General features: G+C 35.3%; 1 protein-coding gene across 3 annotated transcripts; it reads left to right on the top strand.

Annotated features, from left to right (window-relative positions):
* The first annotated feature begins 295 nt into the window (after positions 1-295).
* Positions 296-17,368, top strand: LOC110891366 (uridine nucleosidase 1). 3 transcript variants are annotated; one of them, XM_022139059.2, is made up of 9 exons: positions 296-407; positions 6,059-6,174; positions 6,280-6,339; positions 7,939-8,121; positions 9,313-9,417; positions 9,504-9,600; positions 9,691-9,798; positions 11,371-11,506; positions 12,369-12,794. In XM_022139059.2, exons 1-9 carry the CDS (start codon positions 311-313, stop codon positions 12,475-12,477), a joined length of 1,011 nt encoding a protein of 336 aa, XP_021994751.1. In that variant the 5' UTR covers positions 296-310; the 3' UTR covers positions 12,478-12,794. The 3 variants fall into 3 exon arrangements, with proteins under 3 accessions (XP_021994751.1, XP_021994752.1, XP_021994753.1); XM_022139060.2 differs by lacking the exon at positions 296-407 and adding an exon at positions 4,537-4,720; XM_022139061.2 differs by lacking the exons at positions 296-407; positions 12,369-12,794 and adding exons at positions 4,538-4,720; positions 17,242-17,368.
* The last annotated feature ends 611 nt before the right edge of the window (positions 17,369-17,979 follow it).

Raw genomic sequence — 17,979 nt, 5'->3', positions numbered from 1 at the left:
CAAAAACCCGTTAGGGCAATGGCGAAAGAGAGCATGGCGCCCCCTTTGGCGCCTGGGAAATGGTCTAGGGGCGCTATGGCGCCAAAGGAGCTGAGGTGACAGGAGCGGTATACCACATTCACCGGTCTAACAACCAGGACGTCAACTATACGAAATTTTGGGTAGTTTCTTTGGAATCTGCACCTCCTTTTAATCACCTTTTCCACATATCAACCGAATCCACACATAGAAATGGATTCCACTTTTGTTGTCATCACATTTCCTATAAATTCGTCTCCTTTGTGGGTCAGAAAAATTAACAACCTAATTCATGGATCCCTCACAAGTGATGTTGAATTGCGACGGTTTGTTCGACTGCAATGTTGGTGTCACTAAAAAGATCATCATTGATACGGATCCCGGCATAGGTATATCTTTTAATTTTGAGTTTTTGGTTGATTATTTGTTAGCTTTATTTATATTTATATTATTTTTTGTTTGATTTAGCAAGATTTTTTTTTTTTTTTTTGATGAAGTTAAATGTTTGGACTTTTTTCTTGATGAAGTAAAATGTTGGGAGTTACATCTATAGATTTTGGTAGAACATATCTTTCTTTTTTCTTGATGAAGTAAAATGTTGGAGTTGCATCTATTATCTATAGATTTTGGTAGAACATATCTTTCTTTTTTAAATGGTAAATATTTATATTACATCTTTATACCAATAATCCTAAAATATTCTCTCTTGTCAAGGTTTAAATATGTGACCTCTTATTTAAGAAGCATGTGTCTCTACCAAGTGGGCTAGCTTCACATTAGTTGCTAGAACATATTTACATCTTTAAATTTTGATACTAGCGAGTTAATCTATGATGTGTTTATTTGTTAAACACTTTGTAGTATAAAAGTGATTAGTGGGGCTTTGGATTGTAACAATAAGTTTAATCATACATTCAAATGCCCTTTGGACTTCTTGGATTTATAGCCGTTCTCGAAAATCTTAGGGCTTGGGACGAATAAAAAATATACGCACTTAAAATATAAACTTTTTTTGAAAGAATATATAAGAAAAGATTAAAATATATGAAAACAAATTAAAACTAACATCCATTTCTAAAAATTGAATGACAGTGTCATATAAATTTAATGTAACTTTGATAAAACTAGACCACTCATGCCATTTGCATTTAATGAACAGCTAATAAAAAAAAATCCGAAACCATCTAGTTGTCAAAGCAACATATTAACCCCCAAGCCAAGTGTTTTACTATGCTTTCTTCCGGTTCAACGCATATATAACTCAACACATATATATGTAAATTATTAAAAAATTTCGGCCCTGATACGTTTTTGGTCGTAATTCGGCACCCACCCGGCCCTACTTGGGTTGTAAGATGGGATCATACTATGAGCCTTCGTTTTGTTGGCCTTCTCCTAATCTTATCGAGCTCTTGCCATTAGAGAATAGCTCAAGGATGGGAGGATATTTAGAGTGATTTAGTCCTCTTTTTGTAAACATGAGAAAGTGTCATCGAAAAACTTATGAATTCACACCAATACCTCGCTAATCAATAGGGTCAGCAGAGATGATGGCATCAAATTTAATATAAACAACACACCACAAATATTTATGATCACCTTTACAAGGAAAAGGTGGTGTAATGTCACCTAACTTTATCATGTTAATTTAGAAAAGCTTCTAAACAAAGTTCGTTGCCATCTTAGATATGTGAGGTGACTTACACGTAACGTAATCAACATTACTTTACTTATCACATGATAAAATAATAATATCAACACACAACAAATGCCTACATCATGTACTAAAATATTATTGTATGCAAGTCACCTCAACAATTAATATGCAAAAAAAGGCAAAAGAGTGGTTACTTTGGAGCTTGTACTCATCCCACTAATGATAAGCTTATTGTTTAATATTAAAAGAGTTACTATATAATAAAAATAAATTAAAAACTAATTTACACTTTTATTTTGGAAAAAAATAGTTTGATCAAATTTTAAAAGAGTTACTATAATAAAAATAAATAAAAAACTAATTTACACTTTTATTTTGGAAAAAAATAGTTTGATATTATTGTGAAAATGACTGGTACCTATAACTTGTATGTACGCAACATAGAGAGAGAATCAAAAACTCGTTCACGTATGTTATTGATCTTATTAATAAGGTTTACAAACACATCATATTTATAACTCAAAAATATGAAACCTATTTGACTCTCTTATAAAAACCTCAAGTTTATAAGTCGGTGTCTTTTTACTCAAACTTTGTACGTCAATCACCTTTTACCCAAACTTACAAAATTTGTCTAACATATTAAAGTTCCCAAGTTTCTTAAAACTCAAGTTTTTGTGCAATTACTTGCAAATTACTTTATGAGTTAAATGTCTGATTGGTCTCTGTGGTTTGCAAATATTACAGACTTGGTCACAGTGGTTCAATAATTACACACTTGATCCCGGTGGTTGTAACCTTTGCTCTCGGGTGATCGTTATCACTAACCTATGTTAAATATCTCAGTTAAGTATATGTTAAATAACTATAATACCCTTACTTGTTAAGAAAATAAAAATAAAACAATATATCTTCTACCCTATCACCAATTCTTCTTCTTCTACCTTAAACCATCACCACAAGCACAACCACCATCACTCATCCACCATCAAACACCCACCACCATCTCACCTCCATTGAACACCCACCACCACCATCTTCCCTCCACCACCGTACACACCATCACTCCTCCACCACCGTACACCCACCACCACCGTACACCCACCACCACCGGACACCTACATTTGTCAGTAGTTCCGCCTCTACAAACCGCCGGATTCCGCACCAACAAATTCGACCAATCACCGGAAAAGTTATAAAACCCTAACCCAGGGGCGTAGCTTTCAAGGGAGCGGGGGGCGCCCGACCCCCCGAACTTTTCGCTCAGTAGTGTTATGTGTGTACGTTTCTTATAGAATTTTTTTAGGTATATACGTTTTCGACCCTTCAGTTTTATAATTTTTTATTTACTTATATAGAATTTTTAGGTCTGGTGACTTCCGACCCCTCGATGAAATTTTTCAAGCTTCGCCCCTGCCCTAACCCTAACAACAGAGCTGTTGTTTTACCTTTTCTTATTATTTTGATGTTCAGACCCGAGTTACGACGCAAAGAGCATAACACATTTAGATATCATTTTATTTAATTTTACGAATTTATTTATCGGTTGTCATGATGTGCTATACATTCTGAATTCCAATCGCGTCCCTGCACAACGCGCAGATAGCAACGAACCTAGTTACATTTAAAGCTACATTAACGAAGTAGCATATCACGCTAGCCAAAGAGGGTTTTATAAGTTTCTAACAAACCTAACATATACTTGTTACATTTTTTGTTTTGGTTAAAACTCCAAAAATCGTCCTTGGGAGGTGGAAAACGACATCTGAATCTCCTCAGCCTCCAAAAGCGGGTGATGTACCAACGGCTTCTTAGGAGTCTCGGGGGTTTGATACTCGGACTTCTTAGGCTATACTACAATGATCAGTACACTTGACGGTTGTGTGGTCTAGGTATTAGAAAGTCTTAGTTATCAATTTAAAACTTAGAGTATTTAGTTCAGGGTTAAACTTAGTTAGTTTAATTAGACCACTTTGTGCATATCAAATATATATATTCTTTTATTTTTGTCCATGTATCCTTGTGGATAGGTGTATATGTATATAGGGATAATTCGATAACGAATTAGGGGACCAGAGAAACCGTATTGCCCTATACGCTTCTTCCGATACGTTTCATATGGAGGGATAAACCCTTAGGGTCTGTTTGGTATGGAGTAACGGAATAGATGAGAGAATGGAATGGACGAGGTAATGGAATGGACAACGGAATGAAATGGATCATTCCATTCCATTGTGATGTTTGGTTACTCATATGTGAATAGAATGAATCATTACTTTGTACAATTTGATAAACAAAAAAAAAGATGAAGTAACGAAACACAACTGTATTAAAAACGATAAAAATATAATTGTCTCAATAATAATAATAATAATAATAATAATAATAATAATAATATATTAATGATAAAAAATTAATAATAGATTTTTGATATATATTAATATTAGTATGAATATTAATAAACATAAATATAAATACAAATAAAAATAAAAGTATAAGTATAATAATAATAATAATAATAATAATAATAATAATAATAACACATTTCTTTCCATTCCTTGAAGGAATGAAAAAAAAACACCAGAAATGGAAATTATTATATTTGGAAGGAGTTACATTCCTTTGGAATGCTCCATTCCATTACTACATTATAACCAAACATGTTTCTTTTTATTCCATCAGAATGATCAATTCCATTCCACCTTCCATCCCTTCATACCAAACGTTACCTTATTTTATTTAAGGTTTCGCTTTCTTTCTTTGTCCTACCTTTTTAGAGTGGATTCGTTGGAATTTAGAAATCCTTTTAATAATAATAATAATAATAACCTTTTCCTTGTACAACTGAATCCACTACCACTACAATATCACTATCAATATCCAGGCGGATCCCACTTTTCTTGTGATCCCATTTCCGCCAATCGGCCCCTACAAATTCATCTGTGGGACACAACCTAACCCATTTCATGGATTCCAAACCAGTCATGTTCAACTGCAATGGTGGAATCTCTCAAAAGATTATCATTGATACGGATCCGGGCATCGGTATCTTCTGATTCTCAGTCTTTTTTTATTCTTTATTTGTTTGATTTATTATGTTTTATTGTGCTTGATGAAGTTTTCGTTAATCAGTCCACTAATCGATAGTCAGTCCTAGTCGGCTGGCCAAAAATCGGAAAAAATCGAAAAAATCACAGATTCCGGCCAAAACCCGCTAGATTTCGATCAAAACTTGTCTACTTAAAAAAGTTACGAATAAAAATATGTGTATATATGTATAAAACTTAAAATTGTACATAAAGAGTCCAATCCGATTAGTCTCGATTAATCGCTAATCCCCACCCGGCCAGCGCCTAGCGAGTTCTACAACCATGGATAATACTATAAGACTTTTTTTTTCTTTTTCTTTTTTTTTGTATTTTTGTAATCTTATAAAAACTCTGTCATTAGGGCTTAGACCATGTGTAGTGATACACATGAATAATGCCTGGGCGTTTTACGCCATGTGGCAGTCCAGTCAGCAATGGAACGTTTTTCATAAATGGGTGTAGTGGGGATGTGAGACATTATTTTAAAAGGGGTTTAATAATAGATTTAAATAAAAAAAAAACTATCAAAAAATGTTATTGGACAAAAAACCATCAAAAAGGGTGATTGGTCAACACACAAGGGGCTCAGGCGTTTTATATACAACGCCATGCAAACTTTTGGTTGAAAAACACCCAAGGGGGCCGGCAATGGGGCGCTGTTAGGCGAGTTTGGGCAAAAAAACACTCAAATTTGGGACGACTACGGGTGGTCTTTAGTTTAGGTATGGGAAGGAATTGAGGGTGATGACTATTTTGTATTATTGTTTTTGTGTAACTATTGAATTGATAATGATTATCAAATTATTATTTTTTTGATAACTATGAGAACCCGTTACCAGAAAACTCACGGGCCCCTTAAAGGTTATATAGGTTTTGACCTTTTTTGGTAGGATGGTCCATTCTCAGGGGCGAAGTATAGAAGGGGCCCGGGGGGGGGGGGGGGAGACCCTCGAACTTTTCGCTCAGTAGTGTTACATATGTAGTTTTCGTATAGAAATTTTTGGTATATACGTTTTCGACCCCCCGGTTCTATAGAAATTTTTGGGTATATACGTTTTCGAAGCCCCCGTCATTCGGGTCAAGCTTCGACATTGTCCATTCTAGACATAGAATGGAATATATATGGTTTTCTTATGAAGGAACAGGTCCATTAAACACACGGCATATTATATTGTCTCTACTTAATCATGTTCAAATTTTTATAAAAATTTAATCAGTCAAATTGCATAAAACAATGCCTGAATTCATATCTATATCTATATCTATATCTATATCTATATCTATATCTATACAGATGATAGCATGGCGATCATGATGGCTTTTCAGACACCAAATTTGGAGATCTTAGGATTGACAACGATATTTGGTAACGTTTCTACAAGGGATGCGACTCGAAACGCCTTGCTTCTGGTACTCATTTGTCTCAAATTCAATTCTTAAGTTTTTAGTCTGTATGTAAAACGTTTCGGACTTTTTACATATGATTATTACCCGTTTTCATGTGCAAAAGGATAGTGTGAGATTGCAGGATATCCAAGTGTTCCTGTTGCCGAGGGTAGTCCAGAACCGCTAAAGGTACACCATACTATTTTTGTCATCCCTTTTTCGCTAAAAATTGTATGTATGTATCTATGTTGTCAAAAGTAGGGGTCCTAAACGGGTCGTGTTCGCGGGTTGGTGGGTTTAACCCGACCCGAACCCGAAAATTTTACACAAAGCCGAACCCGACCCGAACCCGAAAATCGTACCATACATAAGAACCCGAACACGACCCGAAGTTTAGTGGGTTGACCCGAACACGACCCGTTCAACCCGAATTTTTTTATTTTTTTTTCTGAAATTAATATATTAAAATTAAAATTTACTTAAAAAACACAAATATATATAATAATATCATATTTAAATTATAAAATCTATGTTAATTTATCTTTTTAAGTTATAATGATGACATAAAATACACACCCTATTTAATTTATGATATAAAATATATTGTAAAAAATATAATATAGTATATAAATGTGTTAAACGGGTCAACCCGCCAACCCGACCAGGTTGACCCGAACCCGACCCGTTAACCTAAACGGGTTCACGGGTTCAACCTGAAACTGACCCGAACCCGTTTAGACTAAACCTAAACCCGCAAATTTCGTGTTAGGTTCGTGTCAGGTTTTCGGGTCGTGTCAGAAATTCACACCCCTAGTCAAAAGCGCGTCGGGCGCGCGCCTAGGCGCTCAGGCGCGGTGAGGCGAGGCAATAGTGCCTGGTGGTAGCTTAGGCGCAAATCTGGGCTTTTTTTTTTTGTTGTAAAAATGGTGCTCAGGCGAGCGCCCGGAACCAGGCACAGCGAGGGAAAAACGTGGGCTTAATTCTGTCAGGCGCTCCTTTCGTTTTCGTTTTATATGCTATTTTTTAAAGCTTTTTTACAGCTTTTTCACAGCTGTAAACCATTGTTTCAACTGACCTGAAAAGTCAACCTTTTAACCATTGGATAAAGATGTGTTTCCTTGTTCTTTTTAATCTAATCAGTCACAAGACCATGTCATCTTTTTTAAAAATTAAATTAAAACACCAAAATTAAATGGCATTTATAATAGTTTCTTTATTTTATATGTGGAATTGTGTTAATTTTCAAAGCATAATATATCTTTTATTTTTTTTTTCCTCTGTGGGCGTCTTTTTTAAAAAAAGCCCTCGTTTTTTATGCGCCTTGCGCCTAGGCTCCAGGCGAGGCCTATGCGCCTCGCCCGCGCCTTGCATCTTTGACAACATAGGTATGTATATATAATATATATACTATGCATTTAATATCAGTGATATATTGGTTATCGGTCCCCATGTAAAATATCGGTGTCAAATACTAGTCAGAATATCGGTACCGATTATCGGCGACATTGACCGAAATTGACCAATATATCACCGATTTTCCCGATATCAGTACCTTTCTTCTGAGTTCTACCATTCGTCTTTCTTCTTATTGCTGCTATTAGTGTTTTAAGTCCCAACGTTAATAGTTAGTGTTAAATTGCTATATATGTAAATTATGCATGATATTAAAATTACCAATATCCCACCGTGAAAACCTATATCTCAAATATTGGTCCTTGACAGATATCCGATATTTTACCGCATTAACTGCATAGTGTGTGTGTATGTGTTTAATTTTAACGGTGACAGGGAGGGGAGCCAGAGATTCAAGATTTTATTCATGGATCCGATGGATTAGGGAACCTAAATCTACCGGCCCCCAAATCGAAGAAAGTAGAAAAATCAGCATCCGAATTTTTAGTTGATAAAGTTTCGGAATATCCCGGTGAAGTATCTATACTTGCACTTGGCCCGCTAACAAATTTGGCTTTGGTAAGTTGCAAGTCTTTTTCTAATAAAAATAAAAAATTCATTCAAAAATGTCGACAAACCGACAAAACGAATTTTTGTAAAGAGACTTGAACTCACAACGAAGGATCGTAAAGATCCATTGATGCCATTGGACTAGAGGTGGCAAGATGGCCCGGTTGAGTAACGGCCCATTGCTTGTCGGGTTGACCCAAAAACATTGTTTTGTTTATTTTCTAATTAAGAATTAATGCATTAAATATGATTACAAAAACAATAGAGTTAGTTACTGTTTTCGTCCCTATGGTTTGTTAAAAATCACTATTTCAGTCCATTAGTTTAAAAATTGCGATTTCAGTCCCTGTGGTTTCACTTTCGTAACCATTTCAGTCCCTGTACTTAACAGAATAATGGATTGAAATGGTTACGAAAGTGAAACTTCAGGGACTGAAATGGTTACGCAAGTGAAACCACAGGGACTGAAATCGCAATTTTTAAACTAATGTACTTACTGAAATAGTGATTTTTGACAAACCATAGGGACGAAAACAGTAATTAACTCAAAACAATATTATGATACATAGTTTAGTCAAGTGGATGAGGACCCAGATGCAGAAAAACAAACCTTTGGATGAAAGTCGAAAAAGTGGTCAAACCTCAGGGACGAAAATGGCATTTTACTCTAATCTTTAAACAAAATTGGTTTATGAGGTTATATGCATAAAAAAAACATTTCAAATGACTTTCAACCCATTTAACCAATTATATCTAATTACTTTTAAGGCTAACTTTTTTATTCAACACGTTTAAGATCAAATAATACAATTTGACCCGTTTGCAAGCAAACGAGTTGAAATTGGACCACTTTCTCTTCATAATTATCTTGTGTAACTGTAACTTACTACCTGCAATACTAATTTATTCTTAGAGTTAATTACTGTTTTCGTCCCTGTGGTTTGTCAAAAATCACTATTTTAGTCCACTAGTTTAAAAATTGCGATTTCAGTCCCCGTGGTTTCACTTTCGTAACCATTTCAATCCATTTATTCTGTAAGTACAGGGACTTAAATGGTTACGAGATGGACTGAAATGGTTACGAAAGTGAAACCACAGGGACTGAAATCGCAATTTTTAAACTAATGGACTGAAATAGTGATTTTTGACAAACCACAGGGACGAAAACAGTAATTAACTCTTCTTCTTATCTTAATATAGGCAATCAAAAGGGACTCCTCGTTTGTAACCAACGTTAAAAGAATCGTCATACTCGGTGGTGCTTTCTTTGCAAGTGGAAACATTAATCCGGCCGCTGAAGCAAACGTATATAAAAACTATTTTTTAGATAGAGAACTTAAAGTTTTTGTTAAGACATAATAAAAAGTCCACGTTATTATACGTATTTACAGATATATGAGGATCCTGAAGCAGCAGATATTGTATTCACTTCTGGCGCAAATATCGACGTTGTTGGCATAAACATCACAACACAAGTGAAAATGTCAGGTTAGTTTCATCTCGTTAACTCTTTAAATTTATTAGATACCCGTTCGTTATAAAAGGGATTGAATGATTGATCAACGCTTGTGGGTTCAGATGAGGATCTTGATGAACTTAAGCGATCGAACGGGAGGCATGCTCGGTTTTTGTGGGATAGTTGTAAATTCTACCGCGATTGGCATGTGAAATCTGATGGTGTTTATGGTAATTCATTTTCTATGTGGCAAATTTCAAGAAAGAGTTAATTGCTGTTTTCGTCCCTGTGGTTTGTCAAAAATCACTATTTCAGTCAATTAGTTTAAAAATTGCGATTTCAGTCCCTGTGGTTTCACTTTCGTAACCATTTCAGTCCCTGTACTTACAGAATAAATGGATTGAAATGGTTACGAAAGTGAAACCACAGGGACTGAAATCGCAATTTTTAAACTAGTGGACTAAAATAGTGATTTTTGACAAACCACAGGGACGAAAACAGTAATTAACTCTTCAAGAAATATAAACACACCAACACTTTTTTCTGCTGTTAGCGACCAACTTTAATTTACGCGCAAAATAGTAACCAGCTTACGTTTTTATATCGATTTTAGCAACCAAGTTACATTTTTTTACAAGTTGTTGCAAAGAGTGACCTGTTCAAGCATTAGCACAGGTCAACTTTTGCTGATTTTTAACAGTTGCAGATATGACATATAATAATTTTAGGAGTAAATTACGATTTTGGCCCCTGTGGTTATATCACTTTTACCCTTTTAGCCCAAAAAAGAATTTTTAACATTTGAGCCCCCACGTCTTTTTTTTCTAACCCTTTTGGCCCCTAACACCAACCCCATCCATTAAATGTTAGGGCAAAAAGGGTTAGAAAAAGAACGTTAGGGGACAAAAGGGTTAGAAAAAAAGACGGTGGGGGCTCAGATGTTAAAAAATTCTTTTTTGGGCTAAAAGGGTAAAAGTGATATAACCACAGGGGCCAAAAATGTAATTTACTCTAATTTTAGAGTAAAATGCCATTTCGTCCCAGAGGTTTGGCCAGTTTTGCGACTTTCGTCCAAAGGTTTGTTTGTTCGCATTTGAATCCAAAAGGTTTGAAATCTAGCCATTTTCATCCGGCTCGTTAACTCCATCCATTTTTCTCCATTAAGTCAGGTGTATTTTCGTTTTTTTTGCTAACTTAAAGGGTAATCGGTTTTTTGAATACTTATACATTATGTTAAATGGTAGTATATAAACTGAAAAAAACTGAATTGTCTTTTAAGTTAATAAAAAAACGGAAATACCCCGGAGACTTAACGGAGAAAAATGGATGGAGTTAACGAGCTCGATGAAAATGGAAAGATTTCAAACCTTTTGGATCCAGATGCGGAAAAACAAACCTTTGGACGAAAGTCGCAAAACTGGCCAAACCTCAGGGACGGAAATGACATTTACTCATAATTTTATTTAAATATATATGAAAAACTCAAACTTGTAAAAAGTGTTAATTATTTTAATAAACATCTCTTTTGCGTATGCGGCATGTGATGTGGCAGTTGGCATGGCATCAAGTAATCAACCAACGCCATATCAACAGTTTATTACACCTAATTTTAAGTTGATTTCTAAACTCTGTAAAAGGTGTTGGTTCGTTTTTTTTTTTTTTTTTTTTTTTTTTTTTTTTTTTTTTTGTGTACAGTTTGCTCTTTTCTATGTCTTTAAACTGTAATTTATTGATGCCCTTCATATGATTTAAATGAAAGTTTATAACATGTAACGCTGACTGATATTGTTTTATTTTTTCAGGAATTTTCCTTCATGACCCTGTTTGTTTCGTGGCACTAGTTCGACCCGATCTTTTCACCTTCAAGAAAGGGGTCGTTAGGGTCGAAACACAAGGTCTCTGTGTTGGACATACCCTAATGGACCAAGGGTTGAAGAGGTAAATTTCCTGATCACTCTGAGATTATAACCGTACTCCATTCCTAAGTTATAGGCATGGTTTGACTTTTTAGGTCAAAGTTCGATATTGCAAGTCCAAATTCGACGTTAACTCTGTTACATATTCATCATCACTAACACATCTTTTATGATTATAAATATATCATTTATGTTTGAAGTAGCAAAATAACACGTTTACGAGATTATAACCACACTTTCTTTCTAAATAAGAGGCATGGTTTGACTTTTTAGGTCAAACTTTGATGTTGCAAGTCCAAATTCGACGTTAACTCTGTTACATATTCATCATCACTAACACATCTTTATTAGTATAAAGATATTATTTATGTTGGGGGGGGGGGATAGTGCACGGTCCTCCCAACCGCCGGAGTGATCTCACTCCAGGAGCCGCTACCCGACCAAGCTAGCTCCGCGATGACTTCCACATGTCGAGTTCTTACCCTGGGCGACATATGCCACTCCCAAGACTCGAACCCGGTACCTCTGGGAAGAGGTGGGTGTCGGTGGCCAACTGGGCTACCCCAGTTGGTTAGATATTATTTATGTTTGAAGTAGCAAAATAACACACTTACTTATACTTAAGTTGTTAATAAAAGGTTGAAAGTCGTTAGTCTAGTTTTAATGCATACAACCTCTTAATTTGTTAAATTTTATTATTATTATATTTTTTTGTTACACGTTAGTTATTTTTAGAAAATGAAAAAAAGTGTTTGCAGGTCAGCCCAATCCGACCTGGCTTGTTTGACCCATACTAAAAGTCTAAAAACGAACCCGTCATCTGACCCACCCGTTTTGAAACCTCTTAACTCTATGATGTATGATATCTTTTTAATGTGATGCAGATGGAATTCTGAAAATCCTTGGACAGGCTATAAACCAGTTTCAGTTGCGTGGACGGTGAACGTTGACAGGGTTCTTAGTTACATTAAAAACGTGTTAATGATGGCGTGATTTAAAAAGATCACGAGTTAAAAAAAAATAAACAATATTTATGTGTTCCTCTTGGTCTTTGTTTAATCCTTATTTATGGAAATATGGGGAACTAAGATTATTAGATTTTCACCATGAACAATCACATTTAATATCACTATATGTAAGGGGTAGTTGTTGGTGGAACTCTTATATGAGGTACAACCTAGTACCCTTGTAATATGATTTTCTCTTACTTTTGCTTTATTGTTGTATTATTCGCCCCTTGTGATTTAGTTTTTATTACTGGATAGGGCTGTAACCAAACTAAACGTTCAATAAGCTGTTCAAAACTATTATCCCTTGTGTAGGAAGTTCGTTAATTATGTTTGATCATTTTAATTGAACAAACGAACATAATCACAATGTCTTGCTAGATCAATAACGTTCATTATTGTTTGTCTTATAAAGCTCGTTTAATATTCGTTCATTTATAGTCATTCACTTATGTTTGTTTACACCTTTATTAAACAAACGAAGATAAAGTTGGTCGATACCATTTTAAGAGCCATTGACCCATTTGAGCTATAGAAGCTCTGAAAGCTTGCGGTTATCTTCTATTGATTTTCAAAAATTAAATTCTTTAGGCTTGTAGTCTGGTCTCTTCAAAACATTGATAGCGTTTGTATATTAGTTCTCATTTTGTTTGTTTGCATTCGTTTGTATTTATGTACATTTTTATCCGTCAAGATTGAACGAACATAAACGAGCACAAACAAGTTCATTTTCTTAACGAAAGAACAAATAGAACAAAATACGTTCATCTATTTTCTCGTTCATTTACAATCCAAACATTACCCCTTGGGTCAACGAAAGTCAAAGCCCAGGTTAGGAACCGGTTGTCTTGCTAGATCAAGAACGTTCATTATTGTTTGTCTTATAAAGTTGGTTTAATATTCGTTCATTTATGGTCATTCACTTATGTTTGTTTACACGTTTATTAAACAAACAAAGATAAAGTTGGTCGATACCATTTTAAGAGCCATCAACCCATTTAAGCTATAGAAGCTCAGGAAGCTTGCGGTTATCTTCTATTGATTTTCAAAATATTAAATTCTTTAGGCTTGCAGTCTCGTCTCTTCAAAACATCGATAGCGTTTGTATATTAGTTCTCATTTTGTTTGTTTGCGTTCGTTTGTATTTATGTACATTTTTGTCCGTCTAAAATATTATTGAACGAACATAAACGAGCACAAACAAGTTCATTTTCCCAACGAAAGAACGCCTAGAACAAAATATGTTCATTTATTTTCTCGTTCATTTACAATTCAAGCATTACCCCTTGGGTCAACGAAAGTCAAAGTCCAGGTTAGGAACCGGTTTTTAAAGAGAGATGTGGCTGGGGAAGTTCCGGTTTTTTTCTGGGTTGGTTTGGTTTGGTTTAAGTAGCAGGCTTGAACGGGCCAGGTTACAAACCGATTAATAACCGGTTTCTTTTATCGTTTTTTTAACACCTCTACATACTAGTATTTATAACAAAAGCCCAAGAAAGTTATGCTCATCCGGACTATTTGGGCCTTTAGTTAGCCCGGGGGTTTTTGGGCCTATGCTTTTTATTATTTAGGCAAACTAGTTTTATAACCAGCGCGCGTTGCGGCGCACTAAACCGAATCGTTCTCGGTTTGATAACATATATGTTTATTATTCAATTGGTTGTACATTACTATAAACGATTTGAATTAAAAATCACGATTAGTTATACATTACTGTAAACGATTCGAATTAAAAATCAAAATCGCCCGGGCTGAAACCCCCGCCTAAGGGGCCACGCGGAAACCCAAGCCCACCCGAGGTGGTGACTTGGGCGTTTGTACCCAACCCACGCCACAACCCCCGCCCCATACCCCATATTCTAATATTTCCTAGATCTTTTTTTTTAAACACATAGCCGTTGGCAAACAGCTAGCCTAAACGGCTACTTGTCTTGGCCAATGAGATCCCGCAATGTCATCTTGATAGCCCCGCTCAACGCCCGGGCTGAAACCCCTGCCCAAGGGGCCACGCCGAAACCCAACCCACCCGGGGTGGTGAATTGGGCATTTGTACCCAACCCACGCCACAACCCCCGCCCCATACCCCATACCTCATATTCTAATATTTCCTAAATCTTTTTTTAAACACATAGCTGTTGGCAAACGGCTAGCCCAAACGGCTACTTGTCTTGGCCAATGAGATCCAACCATGTCATTTTGATAGCCCCGCCCAACGCCCGGGCTGAAACCCCCGCCCAAGGGGCCACGCCGAAGCCCAAGCTCACCCGGGGTGGTGACTTGGGCGTTTGTACCCAACCCACGACACAACCCCCGCCCCATACCACATATTCTAATATTTCATAGATTTTTTTAAACACATAGTCGTTGGCAAACGGCTAGCCCAAACGGCTACTTGTCTTGGCCAATGAGATCACGCCATGTCATCTTGATAGCCCCGCCCAACGCCCGGGCTGAAACCCCCGCCTAAGGGGCCACGCCGAAACCCAAGCCCACCCGAGGTGGTGACTTTGGCGTTTATACCCAACCCACGTCACAACCTTCGCCCCATACCCCTAAATCAATATTTAATTAATATATGTCACTGTTCATTCGCTTCAAATTTTATTAGTATATAATATATAATTTAGTTGAAGATAGCCCCAAACTGATTATTTATCCTTTAAAATTTAAATAACAAGATAATTAATTAATTATAGTCATTAGCTATAATACATTTCACAAATTTTGTGAATAGTATTTGGAAATGATTGTGAATAGTATTTGCAAATGATTGGTCAATCCCAGCGCATTGGATTTCGTTACTTTTTTATTTATTTTTTTTATTATGTATCTGTTTGTATTTAGAGAAAAGAATGTAGATCGAATCTAATGTTTGCTTTTTAATTGTACATTTGAATATTTATTTTAACTCATGAAAGTTATTAATTCTGCATTTACTAGTATGCCATTTCAATGTTTTATTTTTACATACGCCTCAATATAAATCTTATTTAAAACATGTTTGACATTAACCGATACCAGTATTCATTTTATGTGTATTAAGTACGGTATCATAACAGATTGAACTGATACCGACTAAGTTCCCGCAAGCGTAGCGCGGAGTAATTTCACTCGTTATCTCAAGACTATGACATGAAAATATGGTATCACATGGTCTTTTTCAATGCAAACATTTTTTTTATTAATTATTAAATTGGATTTCTATTTTATATATAGCATGAATGCGACCCAAATCTGGTGTGAACATAAATAAATTAGTTAACAATTATTATAGTGTGAAATAATTAGGTTTGGTGATATGTTTTGATTATTTTGTACTTCACTAAAAGTAGAAATTAGAATATAACTATCTTACTTTTTCTTGCTTTTAGTAAGTGATAGTTAACCATAAATTTTAGATAAATATTGTAAAAGTTTCAAAACCAGATTGTAGTTAAAGTATCAAATCAAAATGATAAGTTATTATATACAGACAACATTATGTAAATTTTTTTATATAATTAAATAAAAACCATCGTTTTATATATATTATTATTTAGAAGAAAACTTATGCTCTCAATGAGATTCTAAAAGCTTTTTAGTTTTGTCGTTTTATTTTTTCCCATGGTTTGGCACTAATTTATTAGAAGCTATTTGCCACACATTTGTATATGTGGCTACGTTTTGTATTATCACTTTAAAATAAGTGGATTGCCTAAATTTCAACGTCATTATTGACATAACCACTTACAAGATTAGCTGGAAACTACGTTGTTGTTTTGATGTCTTTAAAAGGGTTTTTGGACATAACACACAGTCACACACCATATGTTTTCAATATTGTACCATTTGTTTAACGTGTGTGTGTGTGGGTGTGGGGGGGGGGGGGGGGGGTTTGAGTTAACTCTAAACAAATGTGTTGATTTATGTTAAATTTAAAACACAGAGAAATTAGTATCAAGTTTTATACTTGAAACATATATATAATATTTCATATTAATTTGTACTTTTTTTCTAGTAAATTGGTAAGTTTAAAGTATTAATATATAAATAAAGTGTTCGGATAAAACTAGTCATGCTCGTGTCATGTTCAGGTTTATGTCTTTATGTGTCAGACAACATCTTCATATTTGGACACAATGACAGATCCAAGATTTATTTTCTGGGGTGGGGTGGGGGGATTGGAGGGTTTAATCGAACTGGGTGACAGAGCTTTGGATTTTTGCCTACAAATTACACTAAATCACTTCCCATGTTTTAAGCTTATTTATTAATGATTGTAAGGCTTAGTGGTATGGGTTGGTGCCCATCCATGTAAGCGTAAAAGCAACCAATAACGCCCGTCCTCCCATTGTGATGACGACAAGGGGGCACTATTAGTCCACCGCGGCTACAATAATGAGCGAGGTTGGTGGGCATTATGAAAAGTGACCGTTAAGAACGCTCATTTAAAAAAAAATCAAATTCATTTACTTTTCCATGTATATAAACACACACACTTTTTTTACCCAATCGCGACTCTCAATTTCTCTACTCTCAATATCTCGAATTTTATACACTCAAAATCTCTACTCTCAAATGGCACGACATTGGACCGAGCAAGAGGATATCGTTTTAGCAACAAGTTGGGTGCATGCCGTTCAGTTAGGGATGAATCAACATGTACACTTATGAAACAGGGTTTTATCAACATTTCATTAACATGTGGGTGCAAACCATCCGTTTTGAAACCTCTTAACTCTATGATGTATGATATCTTTTTAATGTGATGCAGATGGAATTCTGAAAATCCTTGGACAGGCTATAAACCGGTTTCAGTTGCGTGGACGGTGAACGTTGACAAGGTTCTTAGTTACATTAAAAGCGTGTTAATGATGGCGTGATCTAAAAAGATCACGAGTTAAAAAAAATAAACAATATTTATGTGTTCCTCTTGGTCTTTGTTTAATCCTTATTTATGGAAATATGGGGAACTAAGATTATTAGATTTTCATCATGAACAATCACATTTAATATCACTATATGTAAGGGGTAGTTGTTGGTGGAACTCTTATATGAGGTACAACCTAGTACCCTTGTAATATGATTTTCTCTTACTTTTGCTTTATTGTTGTATGATTCACCACTTGTGCTCTAGTTTTTATTACTAGATAGGGCTGTAACCAAACTAAACGTTCAATAAGCTGTTCAAAACTATTATTTCTTGTGTAGGAAGTTCGTTAATTATGTTTGGTCATTTTAATTGAACAAACGAACATAATCACAATGTCTTGCTAGATCAATAACGTTCATTGTTGTTTGTCTTATAAAGCTCGTTTAATATTCGGTCATTTATAGTCATTTACTTATGTTTGTTTACACCTTTATTAAACAAATGAAGATAAAATTGGTCGATACCATTTTAAGAGCCATTGACCCATTTGAGCTATAGAAGCTCTGAAAGCTTGCGGTTATCTTCTATTGATTTTCAAAAATTAAATTCTTTAGGCTTGCAGTCTGGTCTCTTCAAAAC

The sequence above is a fragment of the Helianthus annuus genome, chromosome 11 (genome assembly GCF_002127325.2).
Source record: "Helianthus annuus cultivar XRQ/B chromosome 11, HanXRQr2.0-SUNRISE, whole genome shotgun sequence".
In the NCBI taxonomy this organism is placed as follows: Eukaryota; Viridiplantae; Streptophyta; class Magnoliopsida; order Asterales; family Asteraceae; genus Helianthus; species Helianthus annuus.
The sequence above is the reverse complement of the archived record's forward strand: the minus strand, read 5'-3'. Positions and strand labels throughout refer to the sequence as shown.